General features: G+C 39.7%; 2 protein-coding genes across 16 annotated transcripts in view; one reads left to right on the forward strand and one right to left on the reverse strand.

The window, feature by feature from the left end:
- The window catches only part of LOC106084621 (tudor domain-containing protein 1), a 787,010-nt gene that overhangs the window by 120,762 nt on the left and 648,484 nt on the right, over positions 1 to 17,764 (forward strand). The gene's annotated exons all lie outside the window — the stretch shown is intronic.
- Positions 1 to 17,764, reverse strand: part of LOC106092742 (uncharacterized) — a 338,752-nt gene that overhangs the window by 39,331 nt on the left and 281,657 nt on the right. For 10 of the 11 annotated variants that reach the window (XM_059361959.1, XM_059361952.1, XM_059361957.1 and 7 more), the window contains one exon: positions 11,385 to 12,289. In XM_059361959.1, the coding sequence (XP_059217942.1) occupies positions 11,385 to 12,289 (905 nt within the window). The remainder of the gene's footprint in view (positions 1 to 11,384; positions 12,290 to 17,764) is intronic. The other variant, XM_059361962.1, reaches the window with a different exon arrangement.

Here is a 17,764-nt window from a genome sequence, read left to right on the forward strand (position 1 = left end):
GTGTGTCTAAAAAGATGGGTCAGCACAGGAGCACCTCAAGGAGGTGTACTGTCTTCTCTACTTTGCAATATAGACATTAACAATATATTATTGTCTCTGGAAGAAAAAGGTCTAAAAGTGGTCGCGTATGCTGATGACATGGCAATTGCGATTAAGGAAAAATTTCCCAGCACTCTAAGAGATATACTTTAGGATGCTCTACGTGCAAAAGCGAAGTGGGCTACCGAAAGTGGTCTGGGTATAAATCCGTGCAAGACAGAAGTAGTTATTTTCAGCAGGAGATACCAGTTGCCTGCAGTTGAACCTGTCTCCTTGGAAGGAGAGAATGTTCCATTTACAGAAAGCGCAAAATACCTGGGTGTTTTGCTGGACAGGAAATTAAACTTCAAATCCAACATTTTGAAAAGGGCAAAAAAGGCAACTCTTGCCCTATACACCTACAAGAGAGCCATTGGCAAAAGATGGGGGCTTAGCCCTCGTGTTATGCATTGGGTATATACTGCAGTTGTCAGACCTTTAATGCTATATGGTGTTGTGGTCTGTTGGACGGCGCCTCAAAAGTCCACCAGATGTTCAATGCTTAACCGGATCCAAAGGATGTCTTGTTTATGCATCACAGCCGCTCTGAGGACGACCCAATCTGATGCACTGAACTTAATGCTACTCTGGGCATTATAGCTAGACAAATTGCTGCGACCACTGCCGTGAGGTTAAGGGAGCTTTCTCATTGGTCATGTGGCGGCTACGGACACCGTGTTATCCTTGATACAATATCCGATGTTCCAGGCAGTGTGGATTACACCCCAACTGAGCCGTTTTGTGCTAAAAAGTACTGCACCACTATTCCTGATAGAACCGATTGGAACTATGATATTCCTGGTAATAAAAGTTACATAGACTTCTACATACGGTTGTTTCCAAACTAGACGACCAGGTGGGCTTTGGGGTGTACTCTAAAGATCTAGAATTGATCGTATCGAAAAAGTTACCCGACCACTGCAGTGTGGATCAAGCGGTGATCCTTGGAATTAAGGAAGTGGTGGAATGGCTGAAATATAATGTCATAACGATGCACAGTAGGCCAAACGGCAAAGAAATTGGAAATAAATCTACAACTTGGGTCCATATCTTTAATACAGGGTGAGATACAGGATGTCAAAGTTGACCACTTTTGACTGCTCCAACTTTTTGGGGGGCTATAAATTTTGATCTACTGAAACGATTTGCATGATTTAGTACTCTAGAGAAAGAGCTTGACGAGATCTAAAAAAATACGCATAATGTACCGTGCGATCGTGTACCGCTAACGAGTTATGTGTTGTTTAATTTCAAAATATTAAAATTTTCACAATTTTCGCAATATTTGGCCATGAAAACATTATCATTTCTTTCCATTTTCACAAAGTGGAGGTGTTGTGAAAAATTTGAAGTGCTAATTTGAATCTTAAGACCAATATGGCCAAATTTTTTTTCTAAATTTCAAAATTTACACGCTAGCAATAAAGTTACACGGGGATATTTTAAAATAGTTTGGCCTTCAATTAAAGCTTGAAATGCTTCCAACAATTTCAGGTAAGTCTCGCCATTACCTAGCCATAAAAGAGGTCGTGGCAGCCAAAATGCTAAAAAAGTCGATTTCCAAAAAGTGATATATTGACTGTTAAAAAAACAAGTATTACGCTACATTTTATTGCACATGTGTGTGAGAAACTTTTTTCCTGTATGACTTCTACTACAAAACGCAGAGACTCATGAAAGTATCTATCCTGTCCGATTTTATGCAACCGGCAACATAAAAGTTCGTTTTTCAAAAAAGCCGAATGTTCCAAATTTTTTTGTTGTCGTCATCATTAGCAATGGAAACCAACCGCATTATTTATGCAATATACCTTATTTTAATGGAAATGTTCATACCTTTCCATATAAAACGTTCCTGTAAAACGTTCATATAAAACGTTCCTCAACTCGAATTCTATCTACCCTAATATAATATAAAATAACTTAAATAACTTAAATGCTTTTTTTTTTTTATTTTGGAAGTAACCAACCGGGCCACAGGGAAACTGGAATCTGTGGGTATTCCTCTAGCGAAGGACAACAAATAATAGGTGGCCCGAAGGACAACGAATAATAGATGGTCACAAAGAGGGGGCTGTGAGGTCTAATCTAGACTTGAAGAGGTCTATCACTTTGCTGTCACTGGCAAGAACAGACGTCTCAATCATTGTGTCCGTCATGACAGGTCACTGTCCAATCGGAAAACATGCTGACAGACAGAAGGTTGGACATGGAAGAAGAAGAGACAATAGAACACCTTCCGTGTGTGCGTCCTGCACTAGCAGTCAGAAGGAGTCCTCAACTTCAAGTTTAAGCGCTGTAGTAATGGAACTCTTTTTAAAACACGTCAAAATGGCGTGCCGCAGAGTGAAAACTCTTTGGGTAGAAGTTTTTACATGGCTGGCTACTTCACAAATGTCGCCCTCCATTAGGAGGGGGTAACCACCACTGAACATTGTTTTTTTGTTCTCGCCAGGATTCGAACCCAAGTTTTGAGCGTCATAGGCGGACATCTTAGCTCTTCCCTACGATGGCCTTAAGACATTCTAAAAATGCTGTGAAACACCTGTTTGCGGTGGTATTTTGTAGAAGTGAAAGGTGATGACCTCACCGCGCCTATGTCTCTGGAATGCTTCCTGAGTTCTTTGCAGGCTATTCGTGTGGCCACCCCCTTAGTTTTAAGTTCAAATGAATTGTTAAACATAACACGGTTTAAGAAGTTTTGTAACAAAGAAGGGAAGAAATGAAATGTCAAAGAATTACAAAAACTTAACGAAACAGAACAAAAAACACTCAAAAATAAACATCGATAGCCGAAGGTAATATTTACCCCCTTTAATTTAAATTTAATTAAATTTTAAATCTAGAAAAACTCGTAATTAATTTGTGTTTTTACATATCTCTCATTTTGGTAATTATTTTATTTTCATTCCCCGCCGCTGGGGAATATCTCGATACAGTTTTCAAAAACAAATCTGTTCATTATGAACAGTTTTTTTATTGATTTGTCCGTCTTAGTCCGCCACTGTGCGATGGATGCATTCACATCAACCAGCCTACCATAGAATAGTCACATAAAATCTTTGCCAAAGAGGAACACGAAACAAATGCACATACACCTGGCTGTCATTCAGCTGTTTTTGTTGTTGTTGCTTGCAGTAACAACGGCTCAACCAAGAGGCTGATGGCAAAAAGATTAGTCAACAAATTTGGACCGTATCAGAAAAGGCGTTTGAGGTGTGCCAGAACAACACTCAATTTCAAATTTTGTTGATATCGAGTAAAAAGTACATGCTGTCGACTTTTAATCTGGCAACCAGACTGTACGGCAGCTACACCATAAAAATTCCGATCTGGACCATATACTGAAAATGTATTGAGGGCCCTGACACAAATTTCTGTTCCTATTTTTAAGCGATATCGGTTTCCAAATGTGCCCTTTAGGGGTTCATCGGTCTATATGGCAGCTACATCCAAATGTGGTCCGATATGGTCTATATTCGGTTCGGATATCAGGAAGCTTACTACAATTCACTGTTCTGAAATTCAGAGGAATCGGGTAATAAATGCGGCTTTTACGAGCTTCAAACCCTAAATAGGCAAATTGGCCCATATAACAGCTATATCGAAACATGGTCAAATATATCGTATGTACAACATAGATAAATTATATATAGATAAAGAACATGAACTTCGCACATAGACTGGATGGTGGGGCTTGTGAATATAGATAAATGAGTATTGTCTAAGAACATGCCGCAAGCAGAATTCTGCTTCAATGGCATGCAGTTTGCGTCATTTGCGTTTTCTAATTGTGCATTATTTCCCGTTCCGTGAAGGAAACTATGGCGTAATGCACGGTTTCGGCAATCGCAGCAACCATTATGTGTATTTTTATTTCTTTCATTTCATTTCTTTGTGCTGTAAATTTGATTTTTTTAATTTTTTCGGCAGACCTGTTTGCTTTGAAAAAAAAAAAAAATTAAATTATCACCGACACCTATAAGCTTGATATTTGCAGCCAAATTTTGAGAACACAAAAATGTCTCTGTTATTTCAATCCTCTTTGTTTAAAATGTATGCTACCGTGTTTAAGTGTTACAATTATTTTAAAGATCAGACAAGGAAACACACATTTCACATGCAATCGAATGTAGGGCAAATAAAAAGACTTTTTTGATTTTATGGTTAACTCTATTTGATTTGTTTTTGGACAAACAAAATGTATTAAAAATGTGTCTAATGTGAATACAAAATCAAGAACGTACGAATTTCGAAAATGATAAAACAAGTTGGGTCAAGTATTTGACAAATCTGAACGTATCTTTTTCTTGTAATCTCTTTGATATCCAGCTGGAGGAGATATACGAGTTGCAGATGTGAGTAGATATGTTACACTACTCACTAGAAAACACATGCTACTCGCCTATGCCGACGACATCGATATCAAGGGTCGGTCACCGGAAGTAGTCACTGCAGCCTTTGAAAAAATCGAAAGGATTCAGTGAGTGGATTAATATCCGCACCCTCTTTTCAACCTAACCTAACCCAGTCTTAGACAACATGAATATGTTACAACTTTGGAGCAAGTAATATTACATTAAGCAGCATGGAATATGCTTTTGAAATTGGTACTCTAACAAGATAATGACCGGAAACATATGTGTAAATTGGAAAGGGGTGGTTTTCAGGTCAATGGGGTTCAGGTTAAGCTGTGACATGCTCAGTCTCCTGTCGTCGATCCTATTAAACATTTGTGGGGAACCATTGAAATTATGTTGCAAAGCTATCACAGGATCACCTGTAAATAAATGCCGGGATCTTTTTGAGCCTCAGTGCATCAAAAATGTACCAAAGACGTCAAAAAACCTTTGTGCACTATTTCTATTATTTTGAACAGCTAATTTTGGGCCGAAAATTATTCAATGAAATATTTTAAATTATTGTAGCTTTATTTGAATAATTTATTACTATGCAATTTAGAGAATAGATTTATAAAAATGTTTAACAAAAAAATCTAAAAAAAGAATTATTAAAAGATAAAGAGAACAATTCTACTAATTTGAACACAACTTTATATTGAATTCTCCCTCAAAACTCCTGTTTTTGAGCATTGTATTGTCCCCCTTCCGATATTAAAAAAATTAAAAAGCCTATAATAAAAACATATAAAAGTTTGACTCTTCAGCCATCCCATATCATCGCGGTGTGTTAACCTGCCCCTTGAAGTGTGTTTTGGTATGGGCGGCCATCCAGATACTTGGTCCCTAATATCAATATCAGATTCAAAGTCTACTATCAAACATACCAACATCCAAACATTCAAACAAAGCAACTCATTGACACAATGAGATTTGAGATTTTAAATCAAAATAAACAAGCAGGTTTTTTACAGAAAACAAAAAAAGAGGCTGGCCCACCGCTTATAATAAACAAAATATACTGCACTGAGTGACTGAGCAAGATGGTTCAAAGCTTTCTCTTTTTATTTCCACTTCAATCTTTATACACAATAAATGCGCTGCCATAGTTTTTCTTAGCAGTTATCAACATCATAAAACAAAATAACAATAACCCATGGCAGCCGGTTGTGCGTATCGGAATGATCCGATGGAGTCCTTCATTGGCAAGGGCTGCCGCTCATCCCGGAGTGCCTTCTCCGCACGCTTCTGGTCCGTGCCGGGATTGAAAAGAACCCCGGACCCTGGTTCTGTTCGGTTTGCCAGAACCGCCTTCATCATCGGTCGGTGTCGGTGAGGTGAAACCGGTCCATGGAATGTGTACATTTCCGATCTTGCTCTGGCCTTACTTCACTACGAGAGTATAGTCGTACTGGCTATGTCGCTAGGTGCTGTGCGAACATAGCCAGCAGTGGGTCACAAGCGTCGTCGTCGTCGCCTTCTGCGTCCTCGTCGTCGGACTATGTGACCCCCGACCTCTCCCGTACGGCAATTTTACGCAACGGCAGCATCCCAGCCCAAATATTGCCAGGCCAGTTCCGGGAAGTGTATCGTTCTTGCAGTTAAACTGCAACGGACTTCGTGGCAAGATCGATGAGATCGTGGACTTTATAAGTCGGAAGATCATATTGGTCGCAGCGATCCAGGAGACAACACCTGCAGCTTGCACAGTTGTCACGGTTACAATGTGCTACGTGAGGATCGCTCAAGGAATGGAGGTGGGGGATTGGCCTTCGTAATACACCATTCCGTGCAATATAGACCTATCTCGCCTGCGCATGGCGCTAGTGACCCCTACATGGAATGCATGGGGATAGCAGTCAGGTCTGGTACTGCCGAGATAGAGCTATACAACGTGTACATACCGTCGGTTGGTAGCTGTATCCCGATTAATGGCCAGGCTTACAACCCCGACATAAGTGGATTGCTGCTTGGCTATAATCGTCTGGTTCTAGGGGACTTTAATGCGCATTACACTTCATGGCATTCTCCTAGGTAACGACCAGCGTGGCATAGCTTTGGCAAAGCAGAATGAAAGCTCCACGTTTTGCAGGTGAATGAGGAAGCCCACACTAGGATTACGAGGAGGTGCAGCAGCTCGCCAGACATCTCCATTGCATCCCCTGATCTCCTGAGTGACGTATCCTGGCAAGCCGTCATCTCTTTGGGGTCAGACCACCTCCCCATAATTCTCACCATCGACCGACCACCCGACCTCTGAGGGCCGGACGTTTATCAATCATACGAAGGCCGATTGGACTGGCTTCAGAGAGTATACGAATCGCCGCTTCAGTGAACAGCCACCCGCCTCTGATGTGCTTGTGGCCGAGAGGAAATTCCGAGACATCATTAACGCAGCAGCCGCTCGCTTAATACCAGCCGGTCGAATACCCCAAGTGCGGCCCAATTTATTGTGGTACTTGCAGATGAGCGTGATGGGATTGGTGCTATGGACCCCGCTAAGCCCAGAATCAGCGAGCTGAATCTGGAAATAAACAGGGCAGTCAACGAACATAAGCGGAATTTGTGGCTAGAACACTTGGAGCAATGTACCTTAGGCACCGGTGTAGGCTGTAGACTGTGGTCTACTGTTAAGTCACTCTCGAACCCCGGTAGACGGGATCACAAGACCTCAGTCACTTTATTTATAATACTTTTCACGGTGTAAGGATTCGAACGAGCTATGCAAAAGGGCCGAAAGGGTATTGCTTATGACACACGACTTGACTAGACTTAGGGTTCTCAATGTTAACACAGAAAAGACTGTAATCTGCCTGTTCAAGAGGAAGACCAAGGTGGGCCAAATTGTCGCACCACGTTTCCTCAATAAAACAATTTCGATATCTGGTAAGGTCAAATACTTAGGCGCGATCTTGAATAAGAAACTTGATTGGAGGTGTCATATTTAGGAGCGTACCAAGAAGGCTCACAGATGTTGGGCACTATGTAGTCGGGCTGTAGGCTCGAAATGGGGCCTGCATCCCTGAATAGTTCACTGGCTCCACAGGAGCGTGATTAGACCAATACCTAGTTACGCTTCAGTAGTTTGGAGGATTGCTGTGAAGAAAAAGTGCAACATAAAGACCATACAACAGGTTCAGAGAACATGTTGTCTTGGCATAGGCGAAGCGATGAGGACCACGCCCACTAGGGCACTGGAGACTATTCTAGATATTCGACCCATTGACATACAGCTTAAATGTGAGGCAGCCGGTGCGGGGGAATCGATTGAGCATGGGACCAGCGCTACCATCGCGGTGTAATCGAGGCGACGACAGGAAACCTGGAAGGAAGTGAAGAGGTTACCGATCGGATACCTGAGACGACACTTGAGGTCGAGTGCGAGGCACTGCTGCCAGCGGCACAGTCTTGGTCTGACGGAACCCTAGTGTTGCCATCTGGAAGATCATGTTACACGGATGGATCAAAGCTAGAGGACAGAGTGGGCCTGGGGGTCAACATTGAAAACCCAAAGACTGAGATCTGAAGGCTAGGGGCCACAGGGTCGACGCAGTCCAAGTTAAGGGCGTGGACGACGAACGATCCAGATCGTGAGAGCACAAGGCTATTGCCGAAAGGAAGTAAGAAGGAGGTCAGTATAACTTTTGGTATCATACCGGGACATCCATAGTGGCATGGAGGATTAATTTCCGCATCCTCTTTGCAACCTAACCCTAGTCTTGCAGTGTAAGCTGGATGGCACAATCAGCATCGTTTGGGTGCAGGGCCATAAAAGGAGTATGGAAGAGTGAAAGAACAGACAATTTGGCAGTGAAGGCCATGGGAATGCCGTGGTTAACCCGAAGCCTTTCGGGTCGACGCGGTCCAAGTTAAGGGCGTGGGCGACGAACGCTGTGGAACAGCGAAACAGTTTGTAGGACGGCGTAAATCGTATGGACAAGGCTTTTGCTGAAAGGAAGCAAGAAGGAGGTTAGTATAGCTTTTAGTATCATAATGGGACATCCATAGTAGCATGGAGGATTAATATCCGCACCACGCAAAAGTTGGCCCAATTTGCGATATAAGACACTAATTTCTTGCAACACAACGTTGGGACTATAAGCGAATTATATGTATATAGATTAGACGTTCTAGAATGCGAAAATTCCTTAGACCTTTGTGAAATCACATATGTATATAAAATTGCATTTTTTGCGCTAATTAAATTTATTTTTTGAATTTATTTTAAAACATATTACGAAAAATAAACTATTGCATAAAACTGTACATGAACTTCGAGAAACACTTATTTAATATTAAAATGACCTATTTTTTATTATTTTGAATGTGCGTTGGTATTGCCAATGTTTAAATACAAAGGATTTAGCGAGAAGAGCTTTTTATTTATCCATAAGCTAGCGAATCCGCTAGAGTGGTAAATAAAACAATCCAGCTATGTGCCAAATTTCTTGAAACACAAATAACAGTATTGACTGAAATGCGCGCACGATTCTTCCGATTGTAGACATGTTCTTCAACACTCAATGAAATTTGAGAAACAGAAACACGTATTTTGAATGAGTTTGACCATAAATTGGCAGCAGTGGTATCGGGTTCTAGCTGAACTCAACAGGACCTTCGTAAGCATACCCGATTTTACAGTGATGATTATGGGCCGGCTTTCGTTTTTGATGCCCGTAGTCCTTTTGAGTTTAGATGTGTTAGCCATGAGAAAGTTTATGAGAGTTTTGTCCGTGTTAAGTCAAATGCAATTGGCTTGGACGGAGTTGATCCGAGATTTGTACAAATGTTACTTCCATATCTCCTACCGTACTTTACGTACCTATTTAATTCAATTTTGAGCTCCAATGTGTATCCTACTACTTAAAAGCATGCAAAAATTATCCCCATTCCCAAATCTAACGTTAATTATCGGCCGATATCAATTTTATGCTATCTCTCTAATGTTTTCGAGAAAATTCTTCATGGACAGATGTCAATATATCTTCACCAAGAGTACGTGTTGTCAGAAAGACAGTCCGGCTTCCGTTCTGAACATAGTTGCATTACTGCATTGGTTGAGGTGGCTTTATCGATCAGAAATGACTTTTATGAGAACAAAATTAGCTTTCTGGTTCTTTTGGATCACTCCAAAGCTTTCGACAAGGTTGATCCCCTGAATTTGTGCATGAAACTACGAAATTTTTTTAACTTTACATCAACAGCAACGAGTCTGATTATGTCGTATCTGAGCGATAGACGGCAGTCTTTATGCGCAGGAAATATATTATCTAACCCCTTGTTCGTACCTAAGGGGGTTCGCCAAGGCTCTATTATAGGTCCACTTCTTTTTTCATTATATGCGAACGAATTGCCTCGTCAACTAGCACACGGTCAGATTATGATGTATGCTGATGACGTGCAGATTTTTCAAAGCAGCTTTGTGGACAATGTAGACGACTGCATAAGTAAACTTAACGCGGACCTACATCGCGTTTATGACTGGGCGACTGCAAATGGTTTGTTGTTCAACATGCGACAACCGGATATATACGTTAATGGTCAGAGGATTGATATTGTATCTTGTACGAAGAATTTAGGCGTGGTTTTTAACAGTTCTTTGAGCTAGTCCGCTTATGCTAACATTGCAGCCGGGCACACTTATGCAAAGCTTCGTGCTTTATGGATCACACACACTTTTACACCCATAAATATCCAAATTCTTCTGGCGAAAACATTTCTAGTTCCAGGTTTGATATATGGTTGTGAACTTTTTTCGAATTGTGATTCTTCGAGCCTCCGAAAATTGAATGTAGCTTTTAACAGCATAGTCCGTTATGTGTATGGTTTAAAAAGGAGTCAGAATGTTTCACAAAATGTAGATTCTCTATTTGGACAATCTTCTAAATACCAGATCATTAAAATTTTTACATAAGATTACTGTGGAAAAGAAACCGATATATTTGTTTGAGAGACTGAGGTTTGCCAAATCTGATAGAGGAAGAAAGTTAATACCTTTTAGAAGACGGAGTCTTATGTCTGAACGACAATTTTATATTAGCAACATACGTCTTTGGAACAATCTACCACACGATATTCAATGCATCAGCAACACGATTACATTTAAAAAACGGATTATTCAATTTTTCTCATAGTTAACTGATATTTAATTTCTTTAAATTTTGCTTTAAATTTTTTTTTAAATTATTTTGTTTTTGTAATTATTTTTTATTTATGCTTTTTGTTAATTGTAACCTAGTTTATTTATTAAGAACCTACTTTAGTCGGGTGTATTAAATAACAATAAATCTACACTCTAATTATAAGATTATTATCATTATCATGTCGTGTAGACAATAAATCTGTAAATAAATAAAAAAAATAAATAAAATAAATTTGTTAGTCCAAATATAAAAAAAGCCGTAGAAAGCAAACAACTGCTGTGTTAGCAAACATTTGATTTCTGGTAGTTAAATTTTCGTTTCGCTATTACAACTAACAACATCTGTTGTTTTAATTACAGTTGAACCGACAAGCCAAATTTGTAACGATAACAACCAATTTGTTCTGTTATAAGAACATAAAATGTTTTCGCTTCAAAAGAGTAAGGTTCACTACGACTTAAGAATGTGGACGTCTTTTAAAGAATGGGCGGTGAAATAAAAAAAAAATACATTTTGTGTACTTCGTTATATTTTGATTAGAGATAGCGCCCAAATTTTTAATTACATTGTTGCTGAATTTGTGTAAAATGTTGCATTCAAATATGCCTTCTAACAATCTTCCTTAAGACGTTGTGTTTCTTTTCAACTTCTCTGAGTGTATGATGCAGGATATTATTTTGGCATCTTTAGTTCATGCTCACCGATTATATTAAATCTGTGTATAGCAAAAATTAACTGCTCAATTTTAGGTAGATTCACTTACTTGGACCCGGCACCGAAGGTGGTATTAGATTTGCATCCTGTACCTTATGTAAGCTTTGTTCTACCACATCGCCACCAGATGTGTAGTCATATTCGGGCGAAAAGGGTGGTGATTTTTCGTAATATTGTGATGGATACGGCACAATCGTCTGAGTCTGTTTCAAGTTGTTCAATATACGAATGAGTGTTTTTATGGAATTGTCTATGTTATCTGGTGTCAAAGTATGTGGTAGATGATTGCTTTCCTGTAATTTGTGAAGGATTTCGGCTAGGGAAGATGTACGTATGTCCGGCAACTCATTGGGATCAGCTAGAATGTGGTGTGAGGTTTCTGGTGGTGGTGTGTGTTGTTGATGTTGCTGTAGTGTTGCAGCAACGTCCGCTGGTTCATCAACAGCCGTGGGAGGGCGTTGTGCCAGGTGTTGCAAATTGTGTAGCTGTTTTGTACCTGTTTGTTTATTATGTCCATATTTATCAACCGGCTTCAGTTTAATGGAGCCAGCAGACAACTTCTGTCCGAATTCCTCTTCGACGTACACATATTTTGGGGCAGAGTCCATAATCATGGTATGTGGTGTCGACGTGACGGTCACTAAAGGTCTAGCCATTGGATTTGGCTGTCTAATGGTTGGATAATTGGGATTCTTTTCTTCTTTTGGTGTTTGTGACCCTGCGTTATGTTTAGGCTTGTGCAGTGGTCGGCTAGTGGATACATAGTTTTCCTGGATTATATGTTGATGAAAGGGTGCTGCCGTTGTCATCACTTCTATAAATGCTTGAGGCGGAGGACGTAATGTTTGCTTACGTTGTTGCTGGATGTTTTTTTTATATGTTTCGTTTTGCTCATCATCCAACGCTTGTTTTGGGTCGTTAACTGAAACGTCGCTATATTGCTGTGCAGATTGCCTGTTGAATAAAGTTAAACAATGTGAATTGCTTTTAATGTTTTCATATTTTGTTACAATCTACATAAATATAAAATTAATTTATGATTGTTTCGATCGTTACTTTACAGGAGCAAAAAAAAATTAATAAAATCCGTAAAACTGTGGATACAATAAAAACTTTAAAACAATTTAATTAATATATATGGATTTTGTTAAGGTTTTTTCTCCTCCCGTAAAGTAAGGAAAATATATATTAACCCATCGGTTTGTGGGTTTGTTTTCTATATCTAAACCGGTTTTAATGAAATTCAGCAGAGGTTTTCAGATGGTTCCAAACTAGACGACATGGTGGGATTTGGGGTGTACTCTAAAGATCTAGAAGTGGTCCTAACGAAAAGGTTGCCCGATCACTGCAGATGTGAATAAAGCTAAATCCAGGATTTAACTAATAAAATTAATTTTGCGTGAACCACTGTTTAAAAATGGAACATAGTAAGGCGATGAGATCGGTCTCAAACGACAGTTTGGGAAGCCTAGTTTCTTCTACAAATGCCACTATTTCCTAAATAGTCGTCTAACTACTGAATTTATGAAAAAATTAAAAAAAAAATAACCGAAATGTTTGCGTTTTCTCAATGGATTGGGTTTTCACATCAGAAGGTTTAATAATTTTTATTGTAAAATATCCCTGCCTGGCTTTCTAGGTCAATGGAGGATTTTTTACCCTTTGGCATTTTTTTAACGAAGTGGTATTTTGGTAAAGTTGGTTAACTGTGTACGCGACTTGACTCAATTTTTTGCAAATATTTTGATCATTGGAGGTTCTTATTGGAGTCTACACTTAAATACCTTTTATATGAGACCTACCTCTGTCCGTCCGTCCGATCGTCTGTCTGTCGAAAGGACGCTAACTTTCGAACGAGTAAAGCTAGGCGCTTGATCCACTCCCTTTAAGATCCAAAATTGTAATGGTGAGCGAATACGTCCTATTTAGCGTTGTTATGGGGGTGGACGTCTCTTAGACAGTTGGTCCCAAACGTTGATATAATTTTCGTGGTCTACTCCCAAATACCTTTCATTTAAGCCCCATATTTCCATAGTCGGTAAACATGACCGGTTTCGGGGGGTGTTTTGGGGGATGGGTGGGGTTCAGTGATTTGGGCCTGAAAATATATATAAGATTCGTGTTCTACTCTAAAATACTTCTTATTAAAGCCCCATATTGGAATGGTCAGCAAATACGTCCTATATGGGTGGTGTTATTGGGGTGGGGTGGCCCCATACACACTTTTTTCCGAATATTGATATCAGATTCATGCTTTACTTCTAAAGACCTTTCATTTGAGTCCCATATTGCTATTGTAGTAAATTGGAAGGGTACACTTGGTCCCACATTTGGAAGAATACACTTGGTCCCACATTTGGATATCAGATTCGTATTATACAATTAAATACCTTTTATTTGGGCCCCATACTGCCATGATTGGTAAATAAGTACGATTTGGGGGGTGTTTTGCGGAAGGGGTGCACCCCAGAAACTTGGTCCCACATTTGAATACGAAATTCGTATTCTACTCGCAAATACCTCTCATTTGAGTCCCATATTGCCATGGTCGGTAAATATGTCCGATTTAGGGGTGTTTTGGGGGTTTGGGGTGATCCCCCAAACACTTAGCCCGACAATTGGATAACCGATACGTTTTCTACTCTTAAATACCTTTTTTTTGAGTCCCATATTGCCATGATAGGTCTATATATATATCTTTGGTAGGTTTTGGGGAGGGGCTGCCCCCTATGTACCCCATCCGAAATTTGGATACCAAATTTTTATTTTTAGGTGGCTTTAAGAGAGCACACAAAATTTCGCTTAAATCGCACCACCCACCACCGAGACCTGGCGTTTCTGAAATTAGGTTAAGGGGGAGAGTCCGCCCATAAATATGAATGATGCAACTGCAAACTAATCTCTATACATATACACGTATATAAAAAAAATTGTGTGATTTATTTTTTTCCCAAAATACTCCGTTGTTCTTAATTTGCATATTTCATTATTTTCTTACAGTTGTTAAGGGAGAGGGCGACGAATGCGCATGCAACATTGTGGAACAGCGAAACGGTCGGTAGGACGGCGATGCCCATATTTTTTGAATAATTGTCTAACTATCGAATTTTTGGCGAAAACTTGAAAAATTACACAAAAAACTAAAAAAAAAAGAAATTTTGCGTGTATCATCGTGCGAAAATGGAAAAGAGTGAGGTGATGAGACCGCTCTCGACCAACAGCTGAGAAGCATAGCTTCTTACACATTTTCCTTCATTTTCCAAATAATCGTCTAACTAACGAATTTTTGTCAAAACTTGAAAGAATTACCAAAAAAAACCAATTTTGCGTAATCAGTGTGCGAAAATTGAAAATAGTAAGGCGATGAGACCGACAGCTTGGAAAGCCTAGTTTCTTGTACTTATACCTTCATTTTCCGAATAATCGTCCTAATATCGAATAATTGGCGAAAACTTGAAAAAAATTACACAAAAAACAAGTAAAAGCGTGCTAAGTTCGGCCGGGCCGAAACTTATATACCCTCCACCATAGATCGCATTTGTCGAGTTCTTTTCCCGGCATCTCTTCTTAGGCAAAAAAGGATATAAGAAAAGATTTGCTCTGCTATTAAAACGATATCAAGATATGGCCCGGTTCGGACCACAATTAAACTATATGTTGGAGACCTGTGTAAAATTTCAGCCAATTCGTACAAGAATTGGGCCCATTGGGGCTCACGAAGTAAAATAGAGAGAACGATTTATATGGGATCTGTATCGGGCTATAGACCGATTCAGACCATAATAAACACGTTTGTTGATGGTCATGAGAGGATCCGTCGTACAAAATTTCAGGCAAATCGGATAATAATTGCGACCTCTAAGGGTCAAGAAGTCAAGATCCCAGATCGGTTTATATGGCAGCTATATCAGATTATGAACCGAATTGTACCTTATTTGACATAGTTGTTGAAAGTAAAAATAAAAAACGTCTTGCAAAATTTCAGCCAAATCGGATAAGAATTGCGCCCTCTAAAAGCTCAAGAAGTCAAATCCCCAGATCTGTTTATATGACAGCTATATCAGGTTATGGACCGATTTCAACCATACTTGGCGCAGTTGTTGGATATCATAACGAAATACTTCGTGCAGAAATTCATTCAAATCGGATAAGAATTGTGCCCTCTAGAGGCTCAAGAAGTCAAGACCCAAGATCGGTTTATATGGCAGCTATATCAGGTTATGGACCGATTTAAACCCTACTTGGCACAGTTGTTGGATAACATAACGAAATACTTCGTGCAAAAATTCATTCAAATCGGATAAGAATTGTGCCCTCTAGAGGCTCAAGAAGTCAAGACCCAAGATCGGTTTATATGGCAGCTATATCAGGTTATGGACCGATTTAAACCATACTTGGCACAGTTGTTGGGATCATAACAAAACACGTCGTGCGAAATTCCATTCCATTCGGATAAGTATTGCGCCCTCTAGAGGCTCAAGAAGTCAAGACCCAAGATCGGTTTATATGGCAGCTATATCAGGTTATGGGCCGATTTGACCCATACTTGGCACAGTTGTTGGATATAATAACAAAACACGTCGTGCAAAATTTCATTTCAATCGGATAAGAATTGCGCACTCTAGAGGCTCAAGAAGTCAAGACCCAAGATCGGTTTATATGGCAGCTATATCAGGTTATGAACCGATTTCAACCATACTTGGCGCAGTTGTTGGATATCATAACAAAACACGTCGTGCAAAATTTCATTCCAATCGGATAAGAATTGCGCACTCTAGAGGCTCAAGAAGTCAAGACCCAAGATCGGTTTATATGGCAGCTATATCAAAACATGGACCGATATGGCCCATTTACAATACCAACCGACCTACACTAATAAGAAGTATTTGTGCAAAATTTTAAGCGGCTAGCTTTACTCCTTCGGAAGTTAGCGTGCTTTCGACAGACAGACGGACGGACGGACGGACATTGCTAGATCGACATAAAATGTCACGACGATCAAGAATATATATACTTTATGGGGTCTCAGACGAATATTTCGAGTAGTTACAAACAGAATGACGAAATTAGTATACCCCCCATCTTATGTTGGAGGGTATAACAAAAAAAAGTAAATTTTACGTGAATCACTGTGTGAAAATGGGAAAATGTAAGGCGCTGAGACCAGTCTCAAACGACAGCTTGGTAAGCCTAGTTTCTTATACATATACCACTATTTTCCAAATAATCGTCCAACTATCGAATTTTTGGCAAAAACTTGAAAGAATTACCCAAAAAACTCAACAAACCAATTTTCGATACGACTGTAGGCTAGGATAGGTTAGGTTGAAAAGAGGGTGCAGATATTAATTCGTCCCATGCCACTATGGACATACACCTAAGCCAGTATTCGGCTTGTTGTGCGCTCTAAAAACTGTAAAGTAACCTCTTAATAGAAAATTTTAAGTTAGGAATTCCGTGCTACTTACAAAATCCTTAATTGTTTTCAATACCACTTCCCTAAGTTGGTTCCATATCGGTCCATGTTTTTTATATAGCTGCCATATAAACCGATCTTGGGTCTTGACTTCTTGAGCCTCTAGAGTGCGCAATTCTTATCCGATTGAAATGAAATTTTGCACGACGTGTTTTGTTATTATATCCAACAACTGCGCCAAGTATGGTTCAAATCGGCCCATAACCTGATATAGCTGCCATATAAACCGATCTTGGGTCTTGACTTCTTGAGCCTCTAGAGGGCGCAATACATATCCGAATGGAATGGAATTTCGCACGACGTGTTTTGTTATGATACCCAACAACTGTACCAAGTATGGTTTAAATCGGTCCATAACCTGATATAGCTGCCATATAAACCGATCTTGGGTCTTGACTTCTTGAGCCTCTAGAGGGCACAATTCTTATCCGATTTGAATGAATTTTTGCACGAAGTATTTCGTTATGATATCCAACAACTGTGCCAAGTATGGTTTAAATCGGTCCATAACCTGATATAGCTGCCATATAAACCGATCTTGGGTCTTGACTTCTTGAGCCTCTAGAGGGCACAATTCTTATCCGATTTGAATGAGTATGGTTATAATCGGTCCATAACCTGATATAGCTGTCATATAAACAGATCTGGGGATTTGACTTCTTGAGCTTTTAGAGGGCGCAATTCTTATCCGATTTGGCTGAAATTTTGCATGACGTATTTTATTTTTACTTTCAACAACTGTGTCAAATAAGGTTCAAATCGGTTCATAACCTGATATAGCTGCCATATAAACCGATCTGGGATCTTGACTTCTTGACCCTTAGAGGTCGCAATTATTATCCGATTTGCCTGAAATTTTGTACGACGGATCCTCTTATGACCATCAACAAACGTGTTTATTATGGTCTGAATCGGTCTATAGCCCGATACAGATCCCATATAAATCGATCTCT

This window comes from Stomoxys calcitrans, chromosome 2 (genome assembly GCF_963082655.1).
Source record: "Stomoxys calcitrans chromosome 2, idStoCalc2.1, whole genome shotgun sequence".
Taxonomy (NCBI): Eukaryota; Metazoa; Arthropoda; class Insecta; order Diptera; family Muscidae; genus Stomoxys; species Stomoxys calcitrans.